General features: G+C 41.9%; 1 protein-coding gene across 3 annotated transcripts in view; it reads left to right on the top strand.

Moving 5' to 3' along the window:
- LOC100561523 (serine peptidase inhibitor Kazal type 5) overlaps positions 1-15726 on the top strand; it is a 46323-nt gene extending 30597 nt beyond the window's left edge. For 2 of the 3 annotated variants that reach the window (XM_008120504.3, XM_003227330.4), the window contains exons 11-16: positions 2169-2293; positions 4410-4473; positions 5142-5263; positions 9219-9267; positions 12779-12830; positions 15469-15726. In XM_008120504.3, coding sequence (XP_008118711.2) covers positions 2169-2293; positions 4410-4473; positions 5142-5263; positions 9219-9267; positions 12779-12784 — 366 coding nt within the window. In that variant the 3' untranslated portion in view covers positions 12785-12830; positions 15469-15726. Of the gene's footprint in view, positions 1-2168; positions 2294-4409; positions 4474-5141; positions 5264-9218; positions 9268-12778; positions 12831-15468 lie in introns of those variants that run through there. The other variant, XM_062970223.1, reaches the window with a different exon arrangement.
- Positions 15727-20594: the final 4868 nt, after the last annotated feature.

Below are 20594 nucleotides of genomic sequence, written 5' to 3' on the forward strand. Positions count from 1 at the left end.
AAAGATTTCTGGGAGTTGAAAGGCCAAAACATCTGAGGACCCACAGGTTGAGAACCACTGGTCTGGACTAAAGTAGAGAAGACATTAATCATTTCAGACATGGGAGCCTCCAGCTGCTACTGGGCCTGGACCAACTTCAAAAAAATTTCCAATACCAGGCTAGGACTCTGATTCTTGTTGTTATTTTGCACCTTCAAGATGTTTCCAATCTACAATAACTCTAAGGATCACAGGGTTTTATTGCCAAGATTCATTCAGAAGAGGTTTGTCATTGTCTTCTGATGAGGTTGGGGGAAGGTGATTTGCCCCAAGTCACCCAGTGGATTTCCTGGCCAAGTGGGGATTCAAGCCTTGGCCTCCATAGTTGTAGATCAATGTTCAAGCCACTACCCCGTGCTGACTCCTTGAGTCAATAGGCAGACATTTCTTTGTGGTGAAATGCTGTTGCAATCAATTTTTCTTGCTGGATGTTTTTATTGGCTATCTTTTTTATTACATGTTTGTTGACTGTTTAAATGTAACCTTTATGGTGTTGTTAACATTGTTCCCTTGAGCAGATTAGAAGAGGTAACTGAATTAAAGAATTCCTATTCCATTTCTGTATTGCTTGTACCACATGTTCCTGTGATTCAAACTCCCTGGGGGTGAGGTGGGGAGATAGAAACTCATAGTAAAAACTATCAAAGTGGTGAACAGAAATTGCCAAGTGAGACTATGAGCAATGCAGTATAGCCCCTGTATCTGTGGGGCCAGTACCCATGGTTCCCTTACACACATCTGACAAAATATGCCCTTTCTAGTAATTTTACAGGTGATTCTATTGTATGCTTCCATCAGATGTTACCATACAGTTGTATTGGGTATCTAGTGAAATCTTAGAGAAGATACCTCTCCAAGAATTGTCAACATCTTCCAGGGAGACTCTAAGATAACCTCTGGTGGAAGCCATTCATTTCAGTAGAGCTTGCTATTTTCTATGTTTTTGTTTGTATTTACAGTAAGTTCAGGAATGTATCACCAGCAAATGTGGAAGTCAAACTTTATAAGCTGTGAACTGATGAGATAGGTGGTTTTTGCATGAAATCAAATCCTAAACACTTAATTAGGTCCCACTGAATAGTCCGTTCCATCACATCTGTGTGATCTACAGTGTGTGATTCAGTTGCCTCAGAAATAAGGCTCACTGAGTTTGTGTGTCGGATTCTCTGATGGATTTGTTACTTGTTTGTCAACAAGTGTCCTCAGCTTAGTTACAATTATACTACAAGAAAACATACCTGGGCATTGAAGCAATAACAACTGTTGATGTTGTATGCTTTTAAGTTGTTTCTAAGAAATTGTGACCTAAGGTTTCTTGACAAAAATTGTTTGGGGGAGGCTTGCCTGGTCTTTCTCTGGGGCATAAGGAGGGTAACTTGCCTAAGGCCACTTAGCCATGAGTCTCCATGGCCAAGTGGGGATTTACAGTTCCATAGTGATATCTCAAACCACTATACCATGCTGGCTTCCCTCATCAGTACCAATAACACCTTGCCGTAATCCTTGTAGATTTAAAGCAAAATTGTGGAATAAACATAAAGCAACATCAGAAATATGGAAATATATTGACAGCACATTTAAAAGGCCTTATTTCCTGTAATCATCTGACAGAATTTGGAATGTGATTACACTTTAAATGAAGCCAACAAATTCAAAACAAAAAGCCATCTAGAGATAGCCACCAATCTGACAAGCAGGGTGTTCATTGCCAGATCTCAAAGAATGAGCAAGGAAACAAGATAGAGGTTGTAATTTATGAGAGATTGCAACCTTGCTTCACAAGAAGTTTTGGATTAGCCAATTTATTGGTGAATTGGTGAATATTTATTAGGGACATGTGGCATTAGGTTGATATATGATAGATAGATATAAATTGTGATGCACTCAACCACTACCAGTGAACAGACCTCAGTGTATTTGCCTAGGTTCTTGGTCTTAAACCTTCCCCTTCTTCTGATCAATAATAAATAAAAATGAATTTCGACTTTCCCAGTGTTAATTTTCAGTTGAGGCCATTAGCAAGAATCAATGTCTTTTCCATTTATATTTAGTTTCAGTCTTTTCAATCAGGTGAGAAAGAGTGAAGGGACCCCAGGAAGAAAAATCTACTCTTATTTTTGTCATTTCAGTCAGAATGCAGTAAAATTCTGGCTACTCAAAACAATAGGACTTCCTGTAATGCTATTTGGGCTCCTGTTTGTGGCAGTGATGGAAGAACCTACAGCAATAAATGTTTCCTTTGTCTGGAGATTGGGTGAGTATAAATAATAGCCTTTGGTCTGACCTGACACATGATGGTCTTCACTGTAGGATACTAATTACGTATACATCATTGCAGGCTAAACAACATCTTGATTTGCTATGATGAACACAGAGGTCATAAGGAACCTAATTAAATGGATGACATAAAAATTCAGCATAATATTAATGTACTTATGAGTTCCACCCCTTCCTCTAGGAACTCCAGGCATGTTGAAAAACAGCCCAAGCAAGGATTCCTTTCTAAGAAGGAGGATTCCTGATAACTGTAGGGTATCTTGAAAGGCATGCATGTCAACATCGTGAGGAGAAACAGTGACTGTCAGAATTGCAATATCTTGCCCTGCCGTTTGATCAAGAATGTATTCTTAGTAAATGTTTATGTACTTTAACAAGCTCCTGCCAAACTGCATCAATTCTAAAGTGTAGATGCACAAGTCTACATCCTCAGATGCATCTGAGGAAGTAAACAAAATGTGTATCTACAATGTAGAATTAATGCAATTTGAAACCACTTTAACTGCAATGACTCGATGCCATGGAATCATGGAGGATATGGTTTTAAAAGTGTAGACAATGTCCAAAATCCACAGACAGTGATACTTTTATTGAGCCAACCAAAAATGCATTGCATACATTGCGCACGTTTTTGAAGTTCCACTGACTTTTTTATCAAACAAATGATGAAAAATCATTCAGGAGTAAAAAAAAAAATGATGATGTTGAAATCACAGGCATTTTGTCAAGGTGTTGTTGTTGTTCACATAGGGCAGTAGTTCTCAACCAGGGGTCCCCAGATGTTTTGGCCTTCAACTCCCAGAAATCCTAACAGCTGGTAAACTGGCTGGGATTTCTGGGAGTTGTAGGCTAAAACACCCACAGGTTGAGAACCACTGACATAGGGACTGTGAGACAAAGGACCACATCACACTGAAGCAGTGTTTCTCAAACTCTGTTCCTCCAGGTGTTTTGGACTTCAGCTCCCAGAAACCCCAGCCAGTTTACCAGCTGTTAGGAATTGTAGGAGCTGAAGTCGAAAACCCCTGGAGAAGCATAGGTTGAAAAACTCTCCACTAGAGCATGGATCCACTTTAAATCCAGTTGCTGCAGAATTCTGAGGTTTGTAGTTTAGGAAGGTGCCTTTAAATTGCTCAGCCAGAGAGGTCCTGGGCCTCACTAAACTACAAACCCCAGAATTCTGCAGGGGGCAGCAACAGGTTTAGTGTGGAACCATGCTGTCATGTGATGAGGCATAAAGAGGTATAAAATCTAGGCAGTAAAATTTCAACTCCATTAGCCACAGTAAAAAGTAATTTTCCTTGAGATCCAGGCTGTTTCTGTCCTGGATGAGGCTACCTCTTTCTTAGACGTAGAATACTGGAATAATTAAGAAGCTTCTGTACTGCTACATCTGGAAAAAATATTAGTTGTTGTATAGGTAATGCCCACTAATGTGTGAAGGGATCCTTTCCTGTCAATGATGAGAAAATTTGCAAGCATTCCTTACTTCGCTGTACCTCTGTACTTCAACCTTACTATGACAAATCTGTAGTGAATGATTTCTCACACCTGGTATGTGGTCATTATTCTCTTACTTCTAAATAGCATTTCCTCATTTGAATGAGTTTTGCTGTCTGGAATAATAAACCACAGAGCAGAAAAAGAAATGTCTCCAAGTGCCCAATGCATGGGTGTTTTTTTTTTCCACCTATCATGGCATAGTGATTTGAGTGTTGGACTATGACTCTGGAGACCAGGATTTAAATTGCTATTTATCCATGAAAGCCCATAAGGTGGCCTTGGCGAATCACACTCTCAGGCCCAGAAAAACTCAGTGATAGGTTTGCCTTAGCATCACAATAAGTCAGAAGCAACTTCAAGGCACACAAAAACTATAAAGGCAAGTGCCTTCTTCAGAGGCTATGTAACCACATAAAAAGAAATACAGGTTAAATTATTATAGGCTGAAATGTGCTGGGTTTTTTTCTAAAATCAAGAACAAATTAAATAGCTATCCACGGAGCACTTTTCTGTGTGGATCCATTGGATATTTTCTGCTATTTGCCTGTTCTGAAATAATGAAATGCCATTCAATATTCTACTCTTTGTAGGAAATCTGAAGATATCCTTGCAGTAAAGTATGAAGGTGAATGTTCTGGAATTTTTCATGGAATGGTGAGACTATCTTTCATTTATAGCATCAGGTGTCTGGTTAAAATGATCCCAGGCATGTTCTCTTGGTTCTCCATGAGTTCAGAGTTTAGCTCTTCTTTCACTGATAACGCACAGGGACAATTCAGTAGAAGACAGATGGAAAGCAAAAACATCATGATTTATTAATATATAATTGCAGTACAACTGATTATTACATAAATATCATCTACAAAAGTGCCATCCCCTGAATTCTTCTATATCAGTGATTCTCAATCTGGGGTCCCCAGATGTTTTTGACCTTCAACTCCCAGAAATCCTAACAGCTGGTAAACTGGCTGGGATTTCTGGGAGTTGTAAGCCAAAAACATTTGGGAACCCCAGGTTGAGAACCACTGTTCTATATGGAAAGCCATTGAGTAAGAATCAAATAATAGCATGTATACCAATGGATCATATTATTTGACTTTCATTTTCTAGTAGTGGTCTACACTTTCTTGATTCAACTTTGTGGACAGTTTGTGAATAGTTTGCAGGTTAAGGATATATCATTGAAATATGCATTTTATATTTTTAAGATTAGTCATAGTCAGCCTCTCACAAATCATGCGTGTAAGGCAGAACAAGAGACAGAAAAGCACAGCAGTATTACCTAAGTGTCCATGTCGATAATTCAGCAACTGTCCCATTAGGCTGATTGCAGCAAGTATCCACAAACGAGAGGAAAGCTCCTTTGCAAGACGACTAACCACGAGGTTTGTGGCACGGATGGTGAAACATACAGCAATGAATGCATGCTCTGTAACAGAATCTTGTGAGTATACCATTAAATATGTCCAGCACTCCACTCACTAAACCATGCCAACTCTCCTATAAAACATGCATAGAATTGCACTATGAGCATGATAGTTGTGTACCGTCCACCCCGCGACACAGCAGTCTCCCTGCCTAAGCTCGCAGACGTGGTCTCTAGCTTGGTGTTGGTCTCCCAGCGACTGGTTGTCTTAGGGGACTTCAACATCCACGCAGAGGCCCCTTTATCTGGTGTAGCGCAGGACTTCATGGTTGCCATGACAACCATGGGACTGTCCCAAGTGATATCTGGCCCCACTCATCAGGCTGGATACACTCTAGACCTAGTATTTGTGACGGACGGTGGACAAGTCGGTGTGGAAGAGCCAAATATTCTTCCATTGTTATGGACCGACCATCATCTGATCAGTGTTAGACTTACTGTTGCACCAAACCTCCGCAGGGGTGGTGGACCGATTATGATAGTCCGCCCCAGGAGACTTATGGATCCGGATGGATTCCTGATGTCTCTTGGGGAACTTCCTGTCATGTCAGCTGACAATCCGGTGGAGACCCTGGTCGATCTCTATAACACCGAGATGGCCAGGGCTCTTGACATGATCGCCCCTGAACGTCCCCTCTCGCTCCGCAGAGCCAGGTCAGCTCCTTGGTTCACTGAGGAGCTGGCTTTGATGAAGCGGGCGAGGTGGGGACTAGAGTGCAAGTGGCAGAAGACTCGGAGCATCACCGACCAAACACGGGCTAGAGCCTCCATTAAGGCCTACTCTGTGGCGTTGCAGGCAGCCAGAAAAACTTTCTCGACTGCCCGCATCGCATCTGCAATAAACAGACCAGCAGAGTTGTTCCGTGTTGTCCGGGAGCTCCTTCATCCTCATGAGGTGGAGGAGCCCCTTGACAACTCGGTCACTCGATGCAGCGAGTTCGCGCATCATTTTGCAGATAAAGTTGCTCGATTACCTCTGACTTGGACGCCAGCTTTGATACAGTGCCTGATGAGGTACCTAGAGCATCTGTCAATTCCATCTTGATGGATTCGTTTCAACCTGTTCGGCCTGATGACGTGGACAAGATCCTTGGAGCGATGAGACCGACCACATGCGCTCTAGATCCTTGCCCTACCTGGCTTATAAAGCTTGCCAGGGGTGGGTTGGTCGATTGGTTTTTGAGGATTATCAATGCCTCACTGGAACAAGGGCTTTTTTCCATCCAGCCTGAAACAGGCAACTATTAGACCAATTCTAAAAAAGGCATCCCTTGATTCCTCTATTCTATCGAATTATCGACCAATTTCAAACCTCCCATTTTTAGGCAAGGTTCTGGAGCGGGTGGTGGCCTCTCAACTCCAGGGATTTTTGGATGACACTGATTATCTTGACCCATTCCAGTCTGGCTTCAGGCCTGGTCATGGCACTGATACGGCTTTGGTCGCCTTGGTGGATGACCTCCGTAGAGAGCTCGACAGGGGGAGTGTGTCCCTGTTGGTTCTCTTAGACATCTCAGCGGCTTTCGATACCATCGACCATGGTATCCTTCTGGGACGGCTCTCCGGGATGGGCCTTGGGGGTACTGCTTTGCAGTGGCTCCAGTCCTTCCTGGAGGGCCGATCCCAGATGGTGAAGATGGGGGACACCTGCTCGGACTCCTGGCCTTTGACCTGTGGGGTCCCGCAAGGTTCCATTCTGTCCCCCATGCTTTTTAATATCTACATGAAACCGCTGGGCGAGGTCATCCGGGGTTTTGGAGTTCGGTGCCATCTCTACGCAGATGACACTCAACTCCACTACTCCTTTCCACCTACTTCCAAGGAAGCCCCTCGGATCCTAGACCAGTGCCTGGCCACTGTGATGGGTTGGATGAGGGCCAACAAGCTGAAGCTTAATCCTGATAAGACAGAGGTCCTCCAGGTCAGCCGTTCGACTGATCGGGGCATAGGGTGGCTACCTGTGCTTGACAGGGTCGCACTCCCCCTGAAGGTGCAGGTCCGCAGTTTGGGGGTCCTCCTGGATTCATCGCTGTCACTTGATGCCCAGGTGTCGGCGGTGGCCGGGAGGGCCTTTGCACAATTAAAACTTGTGCACCAACTGCGACCGTACCTCGAGAAGTCTGGCTTGACCACGGTGGTCCACGCTCTAGTTACCTCAAGGATGGATTACTGTAACGCACTCTACGTAGGGCTGCCCTTGAAGACGGTCCGGAAATTACAGTTGGTACAACGGTCGGCAGCCAGGTTACTGTGACGCCCCTGTCTGCGAGAGCACTGGAAACCAATACACCGAGCCAATAAACAATCTAATATCTATATTAAGGATTTAAGAAATTAAAACGAAAACAAGTAGAAGATAAAGTTCATCAATAGACCTTCCGGGAAAGGTCAAATATAGTCCAGTAATATATTGTCCAATATATAATATTAGGGTTTAAAGTTTGTAATCCAAGAACCGAAATGCACTCAAACTTCCAAGCAGTTTGAGTGGGGAAATGTCCAAGTCTTTTTCTAAAGTTCAAAAGCAAGTCCAAGGCAAGGATTTGAGGACAAGGCTGGATACACGGCACGACTAGGCAAGGCTGGATTCACGGCAAGACAAAACAAGGAACACGGCTAGGCAAGGCACGGCAAGGCTGGAAAGTAGTGGACTTAAGCGCAGTCCACACTTGGCTGGAAGCGAAGTTAATCCTCCAAACTGACACGTTGACTCCGCGCTGGCTAGCCAGCGCACAGAACTTTTAAGAACTTCGAATCTTCCCTCGGAACAGGTGTCTCCACTGCTCTTTTCCCTTGGGAAAAGAGCTAAAACAACATCTTGACCAGATGCAATCCTCCCTTAGAGTTCTCAGGGGAAAATAGGGTAATCAGCGGATTCCCTTGCTGCTAATCTCGCGCTCCATCTCTGTCCAGCTTTCTCCTGTCTATTCATTTGTACAAACATTCTTCTATCAAAGGGAGGGGAGCTGGGAAGAGAAGACTCCGTTTCAAGGCCCTTTTTAATGAGCACTGAACTAGAATTGTCAGTAGGGAACATCTGGAACGGGGCAGAGTCTTGCCGAATTGGCACTAAACCCGCTTCCTCATCACTGTTGTCCACAATGGAGTCAGGTTCACGGCCCAAGGGTCCATGGGACATCACAGTTACTAACTGGAGCTGCTTATAGGGAGCGGTCAACCCCCCTGTTCTAGCAGCTTCACTGGCTGCCGATAATATTCCAGGCCCAATTCAAGGTGCAGGTTATTACCTATAAAGCTCTAAACGGTTCAGGACCTGCCTATCTTCGTGACCGCATCGTCCCCTATGAACCTATGCGCTCTCTGAGATCTTCCGGGGAGGCCCTCCTCTCGCTTCCGCCTTCCTCACAGTTACGTTTGGTGGGGACGAGAGAGAGGGCCTTCTCGGCCGTGGCCCCCCGGCTCTGGAACTCCCTCCCCAGGGAGATTAGGTTGACGCCTTCCCTACCATCCTTTAAGAAACAATTGAAAACCTGGATGTTTGGGTTGGTCTTTGGAGAGACAGCCATTGGATGACCAGCCTCATTATAATTATAATTCTATTCTGAATGTTATTAGGTTCCTTTCACTGGGATATTTTAATCTAATGATTTTATCTTATATTGCTGCTATAGTCCCCCCACCTTTGAAGTTGACTGAATCGCATTGGTGGTTGTTTGATATTATTACTATTGATATTATTATTGTTGTTTAAATCTTTGTTTTAACTTGTTTTATCATCTTCTTGTGTTTTAAACTGTGTGTATTGTTAATGTATTTGTGCTGTTACTTTTGTAACATTGTGAGCCGCCCCGAGTCCCCACGGGGAGATGGTGGTGGGGTATAAATAAAGTATTATTATTATAATTATTATTATTATTATTATTATTATTATTATTATTATTATTATTTATAGTTTTCCCAACATATATTATTGTGTATTTTTTTGCTCTATTTTCTCTCTTTCTTTTTATAGGAACACAAAATCTCAAATTGCTATAAAGAATATAGGACCATGTCAAAAGGTTTGTTCTGCTCTTATGTTACAGATTCATTCCAGACATCAGATGTAATAATTAGTAACACACTGTTTTGCTATGTAGTGACACAATAAAATTAGAGGAAAGATTCTGTAAAATTTATCTAAAACCCTTGAGACTGAGTCATTCTGTTAATGCTTTATTTCTAATGCTGATTAGGAAACTAATCATGCTCAAGTTTTTAAAATAGTTTATGTTAAGCCCCACGTACACTGCCATATCATGCAGTTTCAGAATGCAGTTTAACTGCATTGAATTGGATTATATGAGTCTACACTGTCATATAATGCAGTTCAATGCTGTTAAACTACATAATGTGACAGTGTAGATAGAGCCTGAGTCTCTTACATCATAAAAAGAAAGAGGGCAGCTCTTTGAAACTTTAGGGCAAGGGATGTGATTTGCATTTTTATTAATTCCATTAATTTCTATTCCACTCTTACAACTTTATAAATATGCTGTATAACTCTGAAGAAGTGGGTGTATATCAATGAAAACCAGAGCCGGCTCTACATAATTTTCAAGAGTAGGCGAACAGAATTTTGGCGCCCCCCCCCCCCACACCAATTGCTCCCATATAAAATTATCAAAGCAGATAATCCACATTATCTGCTTTGAACTGGATTATTTGAGTCCACACTGCCATATAATCCAGTTCAAAGCAGATGATATGGATTTTATATGGCAGTGTAGAAGAGGCCTTCTACACTCCCATATAAGATTATCAAAGCAGATAATCCACATTATCTGCTTTGAACTGGATTATCTGAGTCCACACTGCCATATAATCCAGTTCAAAGCAGATGATATGGATTTTATATGGCAGTGTAGAAGGGGCCTTCTACACTCCCATATAAGATTATCAAAGCAGATAATCTGCATTATCTGCTTTGAACTGGATTATCTGAGTCCACACTGCCATATAATCCAGTTCAAAGCAGATGATCTGGATTTTATATGGCAGTGTAGAAGGGATCTTCTACACTCCCATATAAGATTATCAAAGCAGATAGTCCACATTATCTGCTTTGAACTGGATTATCTGAGTCCACACTGCCATATAATCCAGTTCAAAGCTGATGATCTAGATTTTATATGGCAGTGCAGAAGGGGCCATTATCAAGCCTAAAACAGCAGTGTAGTGGTTTGAGCATTGAACGATGGCTCTTGAGACCTGGGTTCAAATTCTTTGCTGTGCTATGGAAGCCCATTAGGTGACCTTTGGTAAGTCACACTCTCTCAGCCTCTGAGGAAAGCAGCAGCATCCTCTCTTTGAACAAGTCTTGCCAAGCAACCCCTGTTATTGGATTGCCATAAGTTAGGAATGGCTTGAAGGCACAATGACCTGATCTCACCTAAAACTAGGAAATGAAGCACCTAAATATTAGGAATAATGTTTGTATTCTGTGTGATAGTGGAATTGATTGTATGGGACTGTTGTGGACTTTCCATCTTTGGGGAAAGATGGTCATCTTTCAGGAATGCTTTAAGTGTGTATTGCTGTATGACAGAATGCGGTTGAATGTGATGGCCATTAAGGTCCCTTCTAATTTTAACATTTTATGATTCTACCAGCCAGTTGCTGTGGCATAGTCAATTGGTCACCCTGATAAGCACTTAATGGCCTTGGAGCCTGAAAGCCTGGCTTATTCCTCCCTGGGGGAATACTTTGTTGGGTGGTGTTAGCTGGCCCTGATTGTTGCCTGTCTGCAATTCCTCTGTTTTCTCTGTGTTGCTCTTTATTCACTGTCCTGGTTTTAAAGTGTTTTAATGGTGGTTGCCAGTTTTTGCCGATTTTCAATGGTTTATATAAGTATGGAATAATGTCCAGTGTGGGAGAAAGAACTCTTGTCTGTTGGAGGCATGTGTGAATGTTGCAACTGGCCACCTTGATTAGCATTGAATGGCCTTGCAGCTGCAAAGTCAATCAGGGAGGGTGGGGACAAGTGGAGCGTATATATACCTGTGGAATGATGTCCAGGGTAGAAGAAAGAACTGTTGGAGGCAAGTGGGAATGTTGCCATTGACCAAATTGATTAGCACTGAATGGCCTTGCAGCTGCAAAATCAATCAGGGAGGGTGGGGGCAAGTGGAGCGAATATATACCTATGGAATGATGTCCAGGGTAGAAGAAAGAACTGCTGGAGGCAAGTGGGAATGTTGCCATTGGCCAAATTGATTAGCAATGAATAGCTTTGCAGCCTTGCAGCTTCAAAGGCTGGCTGCTTCATGCCTAGGGGAATCCTTTGTTGGGAGGTATTAGCTGGCTCTTCCTGTCATAGATGTGGGTGAAATGTCAGGAGAGGGATATAAATAAATTAATAAAAAGCAGGAAGCTGCCAGGCTTTGAAGCTGCAAGGCTATTCAATGCTAATCAAGCTGGCCAATTCCAACATTCACACTTGCCTCAAGCAGACAAGAGTTCTGTCTCTAACCCTGGACCTTCCATAGATATATAAACCCCACTTGCCTAGTTTCCAACAGACCTCACAATCCCCGAGGATGCCTGCCCCATGGGCGAAATGCCAGAAAACAATGCCTCCCGACATGGCCACACAGCCTGGAAAACTCACAACAACCCACAAATAAAAAGCAGTTTTAAATCCTGCTCTAAATTTCTATCCTACCTCTCAGGGCGCGCGTTGCTGGCCTGGCTGCTGCTAATGGAGGAAAGCAACAGGAGGGGGCGTGGCTTCCAGGCACGGGAGAGGGAGGGAGGGAGGGAGAAAAGGAAGGAGAGCTCCCATAGGCCAGTATCGGCTGAAACAGCGCCAAATAGCCAATGGGAGCCCATCCTGAGCAAGTAAGAGAGATCCACCCGGCCTTTCCCACTTCGTGTGTCCTTTCCATTTTGCATGTGCAGGCAGCCCTGGCTCTCCAGCTGTAAAGGCAAAGGGGAGGGAAGCCGAAGCAGGTCCAAGGAGGCCAACCTGGCTCTCATCTGCTGCCAAACGGGGGAAGAGGGGCACTGCTTTGTCCCAAAGGGCGCCCGCCCAGAGCTTCAGCGAGGCTCCTTTGCCCCAGCGCCCTCCAAAGCATCTCCAGGAGGCAAGCCCCAGCAGCCTGGACTTCAGCTCAGCCGGGCAGTCCTTTCCAAACTCAGGAGGAGGAGTGCACAGAGAGAGAGAGAGAGAGAGAGAGAGGCGGGGACGGCGCGGAGTGCCAAAGGGGGCAGGAAGCCAGAGAGGGAGGCATGGAAGGAGGCAGGGAGGGAAGGACCCTGCCGAGAGGAGGCCGGGGTGCGCGTGCCCACACACGCGCGCACCCGGGAGCGCCTCAACTGCGCCCTGAACAGAATTGCGCCACAGGCAAGTGCCTAGTTCACCTGGCGGTTGAACCGCCTCTGATGAAAACTCATGTTGAAATAAAACAATAGTTTGTCCTAAAGATGCTACATAGTTCTTTCTTTCTCCCTCTCCTTTCCATACTGCTCAGATCATTTTGACATACAAGCACCTTCCATTGGATGATAATGCTGTTGTAATTTTCTCCCCAGATTTAAAGGAGTTCCATCTACCCAAAAGCTTTGAGAATAAAGTGATCCTAAGGTAAAAACAAACAAAAACAAATACAGACAAAGTGACTTGGTAGATATCACTATGCTAAAATAATTCAGGCAAGCACAGCCATTGTTGCTAATAATCAGTCTATGTGTGGAACTGTTAGCTCATCACATGCATGTTCTCAAACCCACAATCACCAAGATAATAGGGATGTAGAGTGAATGTCAGGAGGCAATAACAGGAGCTGATTGATAGTGAGAAGGGACAGCTTAATTTGAATTAACTCTACTATAGCACAATGACTGAATAATGAATCATGACATTCATAGTTCATATCTTACTCATACAGTCAACTAATTAGGTGGCCATAGGTCAAGAATGGGCAACTTCTTGTGGGTCGGGTAATATTTTTCCACATACCTCTCTCATGCATAACAAGCTTAAATATCTCAGTTTTCTGTAGCCCTTCTCAAAACAGTCTGTAACTTTCTGTTGCTATTTTGAGAGGAACTGGAGAGAGAAAAGGGGTATTGGGGTGTAATATAGGATTCTAGCATGTGTGCATGGGTGGTGGGCAGATATTTTCACATGTTTTGTGTGTTTGGTGCCTTTCTATGTAATTTGTAGGCAAAATTGCCCCAAAAGTGCACAATTTCTTGAAAACATGGTTGTTTTCAAGGTTTTAGGAGACTAGTAGAGAACTTCAGGGATTACAGAAGTGGGGACCAGGTACCCTTATGTAGTTTGTGGTTCCCTAATTTTCCCTACCTTTGATGTAAGTGAACCATTGTCTCTTAGGATGCATCAATGCTTTCAAACTAATGCAGTTTGACACCACTTTAACTCATTGCTGACTCATAGGAGTTGCAGCTTGACAAGGTCATTTGTCTTTTCTTCTGGTGTTTTGCCACAGTGGAACTCCAGTGACTCTATAGCATTGAGCATTGGCAATTAAAGTGGTGTCAAGCTGTACTAATTCTGCAGGGTAGACCTAGCCAAAGTCCCAGCTGTTAGACTGGACCCATTGATTTAATAGAACTTCTGAAAATGTATTTTAAGGCTCCATCGATTTAATGGGTCTATTGCAGTTAAGATTAAAAAAGTGAATTTAGACGTACTAGTGATTGTCTTCAATATATTGATATCATCTGACCCCGAATCTCCAAATGATTCTGAAGCACCAGATGGTTTCATATAGCTTTAAAAATTTTTTGAAGAGCAGGACAGAATTCGATAGGACACTGTAAACCACTGATTCTTAACCCGTAGGCCATGGCCCAGCAGTGGACCACCAGATGGAAAATCTGTGCAGCAAACCTCTTTCCTTTTATTTATTTATTTATTTGTTTATTTATATTTTATTTCTGCTCCTTTCCACAGAGCTGACCAGAACTAGATTATTAAATATGGTTTCCTGTGGGCAAGCAGATGGTGACTACTGGATGGCATATTTTCTGTATCAGAAACTAGATACAATACAGTTTTCTGAATCAGCACCCCAAATAACCAAACCTAATCTAAAGTTGACCAAAAACTGATTCGTTACCCTTTTGGTACTAATGTTGGAGAGTAGTCCACGGTCAAGTTGTCCCTGGTCAAAGTGGGCCCTGGTCAAAAAACGTTGGGAACCACTGCTGTAAATCAAGAATATGAAACCACAGCCAGGAGGGAAGCCACATATCCCTCCACTGATGGATGGGATGGATGACTTCAGGAACACAGTCATGCTTCTGAAGTCAAAGATGTGCTTATTGGTCCTTGACATCATGGGTTTACAGCACTTCCCTGGTAAAGCACACATATTATGAAACCACATTCAACCAATCACAAGCTCTCCTGCACTTGGGTTTGGAAGCCAGGTCAAAAGACATGTCTCAGAGAATTAAAAGAATATTTAAAATGCTATACTGCAATGGTTCTCAATCTTTAGTTCTCCAGGTGTTTTGGACTTCAGCTCATATAATTTCTAACAACCGGTTAGCTGGCTGGGATTTCTGGGAGTTGAAGTCCAAAACACCTGGAAGATCAAAGCAATAGCATCAACAACCACCAGCCATTATTCTGCAGATTGAAATTGCAAAGTCCTAGGGCAAGAAACAGAAAGACAAAATCCAGACTCTAGCATATGTCACAGGTCTACTTCTGTCTGAAGCAAATATGGGAGCAGCACACAAAAGGGCAGTGTTTTGAAGGGTGAATTCAATCTCCAGGTCCTGTGGGTAGACGTTTCTTCATCCGTAAAATGCAATCATTGGAATATGGCCTAAAACTGCCTCAGTTTTATATGTATGTGTGTATTTGCTTTGAAATTACCTGTCAAAATATGCCAACCTCATGAATTTCTTAGCATTTCTTTAGGCAAGGAATACTCAGAAATGAGTTTGCTATTGATTTCCTCCAAACTATATTCTGGACATTAGCAATAAACCACCTAATACTAACTAAGGCTGGCCCGGCTTAACATCCAAGATCAAACAGGATCTGGTACTTCAGGCAGTATTTGTATGAAAACAGAAATAATCACATAATATTATGATTATACTGTGAATAGTATTATTTTATACTATATACTATATGTTTATCTTATAGTGTTATAATAACATTAGCCTGTATTATAGTGATGTCTTCAGAAAGATTTTGTTCATTTTAAATGCTGGTTCTAAATTGTTTTTTCTTTCTCCAGATGGAGGGGATGACAATTCAGAATCAATGAAACTGCTGAATCCTTAAAACGTTAAAGACTTTGGCTTCATCCTACATTTATGGCACAATTTTATTGTCTATAAAACCTGAGCAACAGGCCTGCATTGAACAGTGTGGAAGTGGGAAATAACCCAAGAAAACACATTTACTCTTTTAGTCATTTCCTTATTACATTCTGAACACTCCAGAAAACCTTATCACATCCATAAATCACAATAAAAGTAAACTAATGAAAGGACTCCCATTGTTTGTTTTTATTCATGTTTTATTATCAGAAGATTTTGTTTGAGTTAGGTTTACTTCCTTTGTTTACCAGTAGGTTTATGAAAGTTAATTGAGAAATCTTCTGATATTTGAATAGACTCATTTCTTGAACTTATTCCAGTATGCAACAAATGAAGACATTTCTTAACAGTAGCATTCTGAACAAGGAAATTTGTGTTACAAATATGTTATACGGTAGCTATATCTGATTATCTGATATAATACTGAGTTTTGTATAATATTTTGGTTGGACAAGTCATCCTCTATACCAGGGGTCCTCAAACTTTTAAAGCAGAGGGCCGGTTTACAATCCTTCAGACTGTGGAGGGGCCGAATTATCATTTGGAGGAAAAAAAACGAACAAATTCCTATGCACACTGCACATGTCTTATTTGTAGTGCAAAACAACAACAACAATGAAAACAATTGTAACCAACATAAACCTATCAGGATTTCAATGGGAAGTGTGGGCCTGCTTCTGGCCAATGAGATAGTCAAGTTAATTAGGATTGTTGTTGTTGTGTGCCTTCAAGTCATTTCATCCAAGTAGTAAGAACATCAGCCCTGGCCTTGTCTTTCTCAACTGCTGAGTATGCCTGTCCTGTCTGGCAAAAGTCTGCCCATGCAAAGCAGGTGGACATAGCACTGAATGAAACATGCAGAATCATCACGGGATGCCTTAAACCTACACCTGTTGATAAACTCTATAAGCTAGCTGGCATTGCCCCTCCTGACGTGCGATGGGAAGTTGCTGCTAACTGCGAGAGAAAAAAGGTCGAACATTGTGATAGCCACCCACTGCATGGCTATCAGCCTCCTCCCACCAGACTCAAATCAAGGAAGGGCTTCATGAGAACCACCACTCCTCTTGATGTTCCTCCAGCAGCAGCAAGGGTGTCTCTCTGGGCAGCTAAACCTGGCAATTCTAACTGGATGGCCCCCATGAGGGTCTTCCTCCAGGGGCAAACCAAGAATGGGCAACTTGGAAGTCCCTGAACAGACTCAGAAGTGGAGTGGGCAGATCAAAAGACAACTTGGCAAGGTGGCACTACCTGGAGGAATCCTCCACCTTGTGTGACTGTGGAGCTGAACAAACAACTCAGCATATGTATGCTTGCCCACAATGCCCTGCCTCATGTACGGAGGAGGAGTTGTTTAAAGCTACAGACAATGCGGTTGCTGTTGCCCGCTTTTGGTCCAAAACTATTTAGTTGCTTGTGATTTCTTTTTTTTCTTTCCATCATTTTGAAATGTATTTGTTGTACAATGCTTTTGACACGAAATAAATAAATAAATCATTTCAGACTTTGGGCGAGCCTAAGTCTAAAATTATTTATTTAATTATTCATTTACTACATTTATTTATTACATTTATATCCCGCCCTTCTCACCCCGAAGGGGACTCAGAGCAGCTGTATGTACATACAATATATTATATTATTAGCATAGCACAATAGTAGCATTATATATTACTATATTGAACTATACTACTATACTGTAATATTATATGTAATATATATCATATAATTAATATTATTATATGGTATTATTAGTATTATATTGTATAACATTATAATATTATTATCAATATTATATGTATATACAATATATTATATTATTTAAAATGATATTAAAACATTATATTATAAAACTGAGGGCGGGGGCCAGGTAAATGACCTTGGAGGGCCGCATCCGGCCCCCGGGCCTTAGTTTGGGGACCCCTGCTCTATACCTATTTCTTTCTGAACCCCTGATAAAACTGAAATTTAACTACCCTGTTTCCCTGAAAATAAGACATCCCCAGAAATTAAGACCTAGTAGAGATTTTGCTGAATTGTTAAATATAAGGCCTCCCCTGAAAGTAAGACCTAGCAAAGTTTTTGTTTGGAATTATGCCCGCCAAACAACGCCAGCTCATGCAGGATTCATAAATGTACGTACCATAGATTGCTGTGCATGAAAATAATGGTAGTAACAAGAAATTCTTGATAGGATTCACAGTTTGGCTGGTTATGTTGGTTTGTGATGACATCTACTGTACAGTATATAATGTCAATTTTTCTGGTCAACAATAAAAGTGAATTCTTCTTCATGGAAAAATAAGACATCCCCTGAAAATAAGACCTAGCGCGTCTTTGAGAGCAAAAATTAATATAAGACACTGTCTTATTTTCGGGGAAACACGGTATCTCACAGGACTCTTGTGAGCAATTCATCATAGATTAGATTATTCATGCATCACTTCTATCTAAATATGTCTTATTTATAGAATACTTAACAGTTTTGGATAATTTGTAATGCAGTATAAATATATTATTCTTTTAGAGCTTACAATGTAAATAGACATTGTCAAATACATTTTGTAATCAGGCTATCTTCTTGTGTATTTTATAAACTCTTGAAACAAAGAGGATTATTATAAGAATAATCTATAGGTAGAAAAGACAGTTTGTTCTAAACTTGGCCGTTTTCATTGGTTATGAAATTTCTTGTGTCATCTGAGGATTTAAATTATATGCAATATCATGCAGCTAATGATCACTAACTTTTCTTTCCTCCAGTAAGTACGCAATTTCCAAAATGGGTGGGGACAAGGCTTTGTCGCATTAAAGTGCACATTTACAGAAAGGGAATACCTAGAGGAAAGTGTGTAATGTCTACCAATCACGCATATTATTTCTGGTTTGGATTAAGGCCACTGCTCAGCTATTGTTGGTGTGTGCTTGAAGTCATTCTCGACTTCTAGTAATCCTAAAGTGAATCTATCATGAGGTTTTCTGGCGCTGAGCGTGTGTGGGTTTCTATGGCTGAGCAGAGATACAAAACTTGATCTCCAGGTTCATTCAATGCCCAAATGATTACACCATGTCAGCTCACAACTTGAGTGCAGGAAGAAAAGTGACCCTAAACACGATTCTGTCAATTTAACATGGCATATAGTTTTAAGAAAGAAATTATTTCATTTAACAGTAATACCAGGCTAGCACTGTGTACTTCTATCCTTGGTACAGACTGCACTATTTTGTGTGTTGTTTTGCAAAATCAGTCTTATTAGGGATCCAGTTTTGGCCATTTTTGGAAATGTTCACAAAATATCCATTAAAGACAAAAAAGCATCGAAACACAATGGAAATTTACACTCACACTAAGCAAAAAGTAAAATATTTTTAAGATTATCACGTGAAATAAGGGACAGGGCCACTAACCTTTTAATGTTTGCATTGTAGAGGTAATTTCAGTAGGTACTACTTATTACATAGTTTTGTGACAAGCAATGGCTGCTGGAAAATCCTCTTCTACACAAGCATTAAAAGAATACGAGCTCTGTCCTTTATTTCACCTAGCAACCATAGAGATATTGGCTCACATTTCCCCTCTGATAAAATCATGCAATAGTTGTTGTTACATTGTTGTGACCATGATCCCAGACGTAGTCCACAAGATAAGGTACAAAGATTCCCACGAGACAATTTTGAAATTGTGATGTGCACTGTGATGGCTAGGAAATAACACTACAATCAGGTAGATAATGCAATGTAACATCACAATAGAACATCATGAGCCATAAATGGAGACACATGTATACTGATGAAATATAGAATCATAGAAACATAGAATCATAGAGTTCGAAGAGACCTCATGGGCCATTCAGTCCAACCCCCTGCCAAGGAGCAGGAAAATCTCATTCAAAGCACCCCTGACAGATGGCCCTCCAACCTCTGCTTAAAAGCCTCCAAAGAAGAAGCCTCAACCACACTCCGGGGCAGAGAGTTCCAGTGCCGAACAACTCTCACCGTGAGAAAGCTCTTCCTAATGTTCAGGTGGAATCTCCTTTCTTGTGGTTTAAAACCATTGTTCCATGTCCTAGTCTCCAGGGCAGTAGAAAACAAGCTTGCTCCCTCCTCCCTATGACTTCCCTGCACATATTTATACATGGCCCTCATCATGTCTCCTCTCAGCCTTCTCTTCTGCAGGCTAAACATGCCCAGTTCTTTAAACTGCTCCTCATACAGCTTGTTCTCCAGGCCCTTGATCGTTTTAGTCACCCTCCTCTGGACACATTCCAGCTTGGCAACATCTCCCTTCAGTTGGATTCGTTCGTGCCCAGAATTGGACACAGTATTCCAGGTGTGGTTTGACCAAGGCAGAATAGAGGGGTAGCATGACTTCCCTGGATCTAGACACTATAAAACCTATTTATGCAGGCCAAAATCCCATTGGCTCTTTTAGCCACCACATCACATTGTAGGCTCATTTTAACAAAAGGACTCCAAGATCTTTTTCACATGTACTGCTGTCGTGCCAGGCATCCCCTATTCTGTATCTGCATTACTTTTTTTCTGCCTAATTGGAGTATCTTGCATTTGCCCCTATTGAACTTAATTTTGTTACTTTCGGCCCATCTCTCTAATCTGTTAAGATCGTTTTGGATTCTGCTCCTGTCTTCTGGAGCTATCCCTCCCAGTTTGGTGTCATCTGCAAACTTGATGATCATGCCTCTAGCCCTTCATCTAAGTCATTAATAAAGATGTTGAACAGAACCGGGCCCAGGATGGAACCCTGTGGCACTCCACTTGTCATTTCTTTCCAGGATGAAGAGGAAGCATTGGTGAGCACCCTTTGGGTTTGTTCGCTTAACCAATTACAGATCCACCTAACCGTAGTTTGCCAGTGGAGCTTTACAGTGATACCTCAGTAGACAGACTTCACCCCCCTCTTGCCTTCTACAGGAAGATGTAGTTGTTCTTAACAGACACCATGCTTAACAATCATATTTCTACATCCAAGTGCTGATTATCTGAGCTTCAAACTTCTTGTTCATCTGTGTATTGAGTCTACAGT

The sequence above is a fragment of the Anolis carolinensis genome, chromosome 2 (assembly GCF_035594765.1).
Source record: "Anolis carolinensis isolate JA03-04 chromosome 2, rAnoCar3.1.pri, whole genome shotgun sequence".
NCBI classification, from domain to species: Eukaryota; Metazoa; Chordata; class Lepidosauria; order Squamata; family Dactyloidae; genus Anolis; species Anolis carolinensis.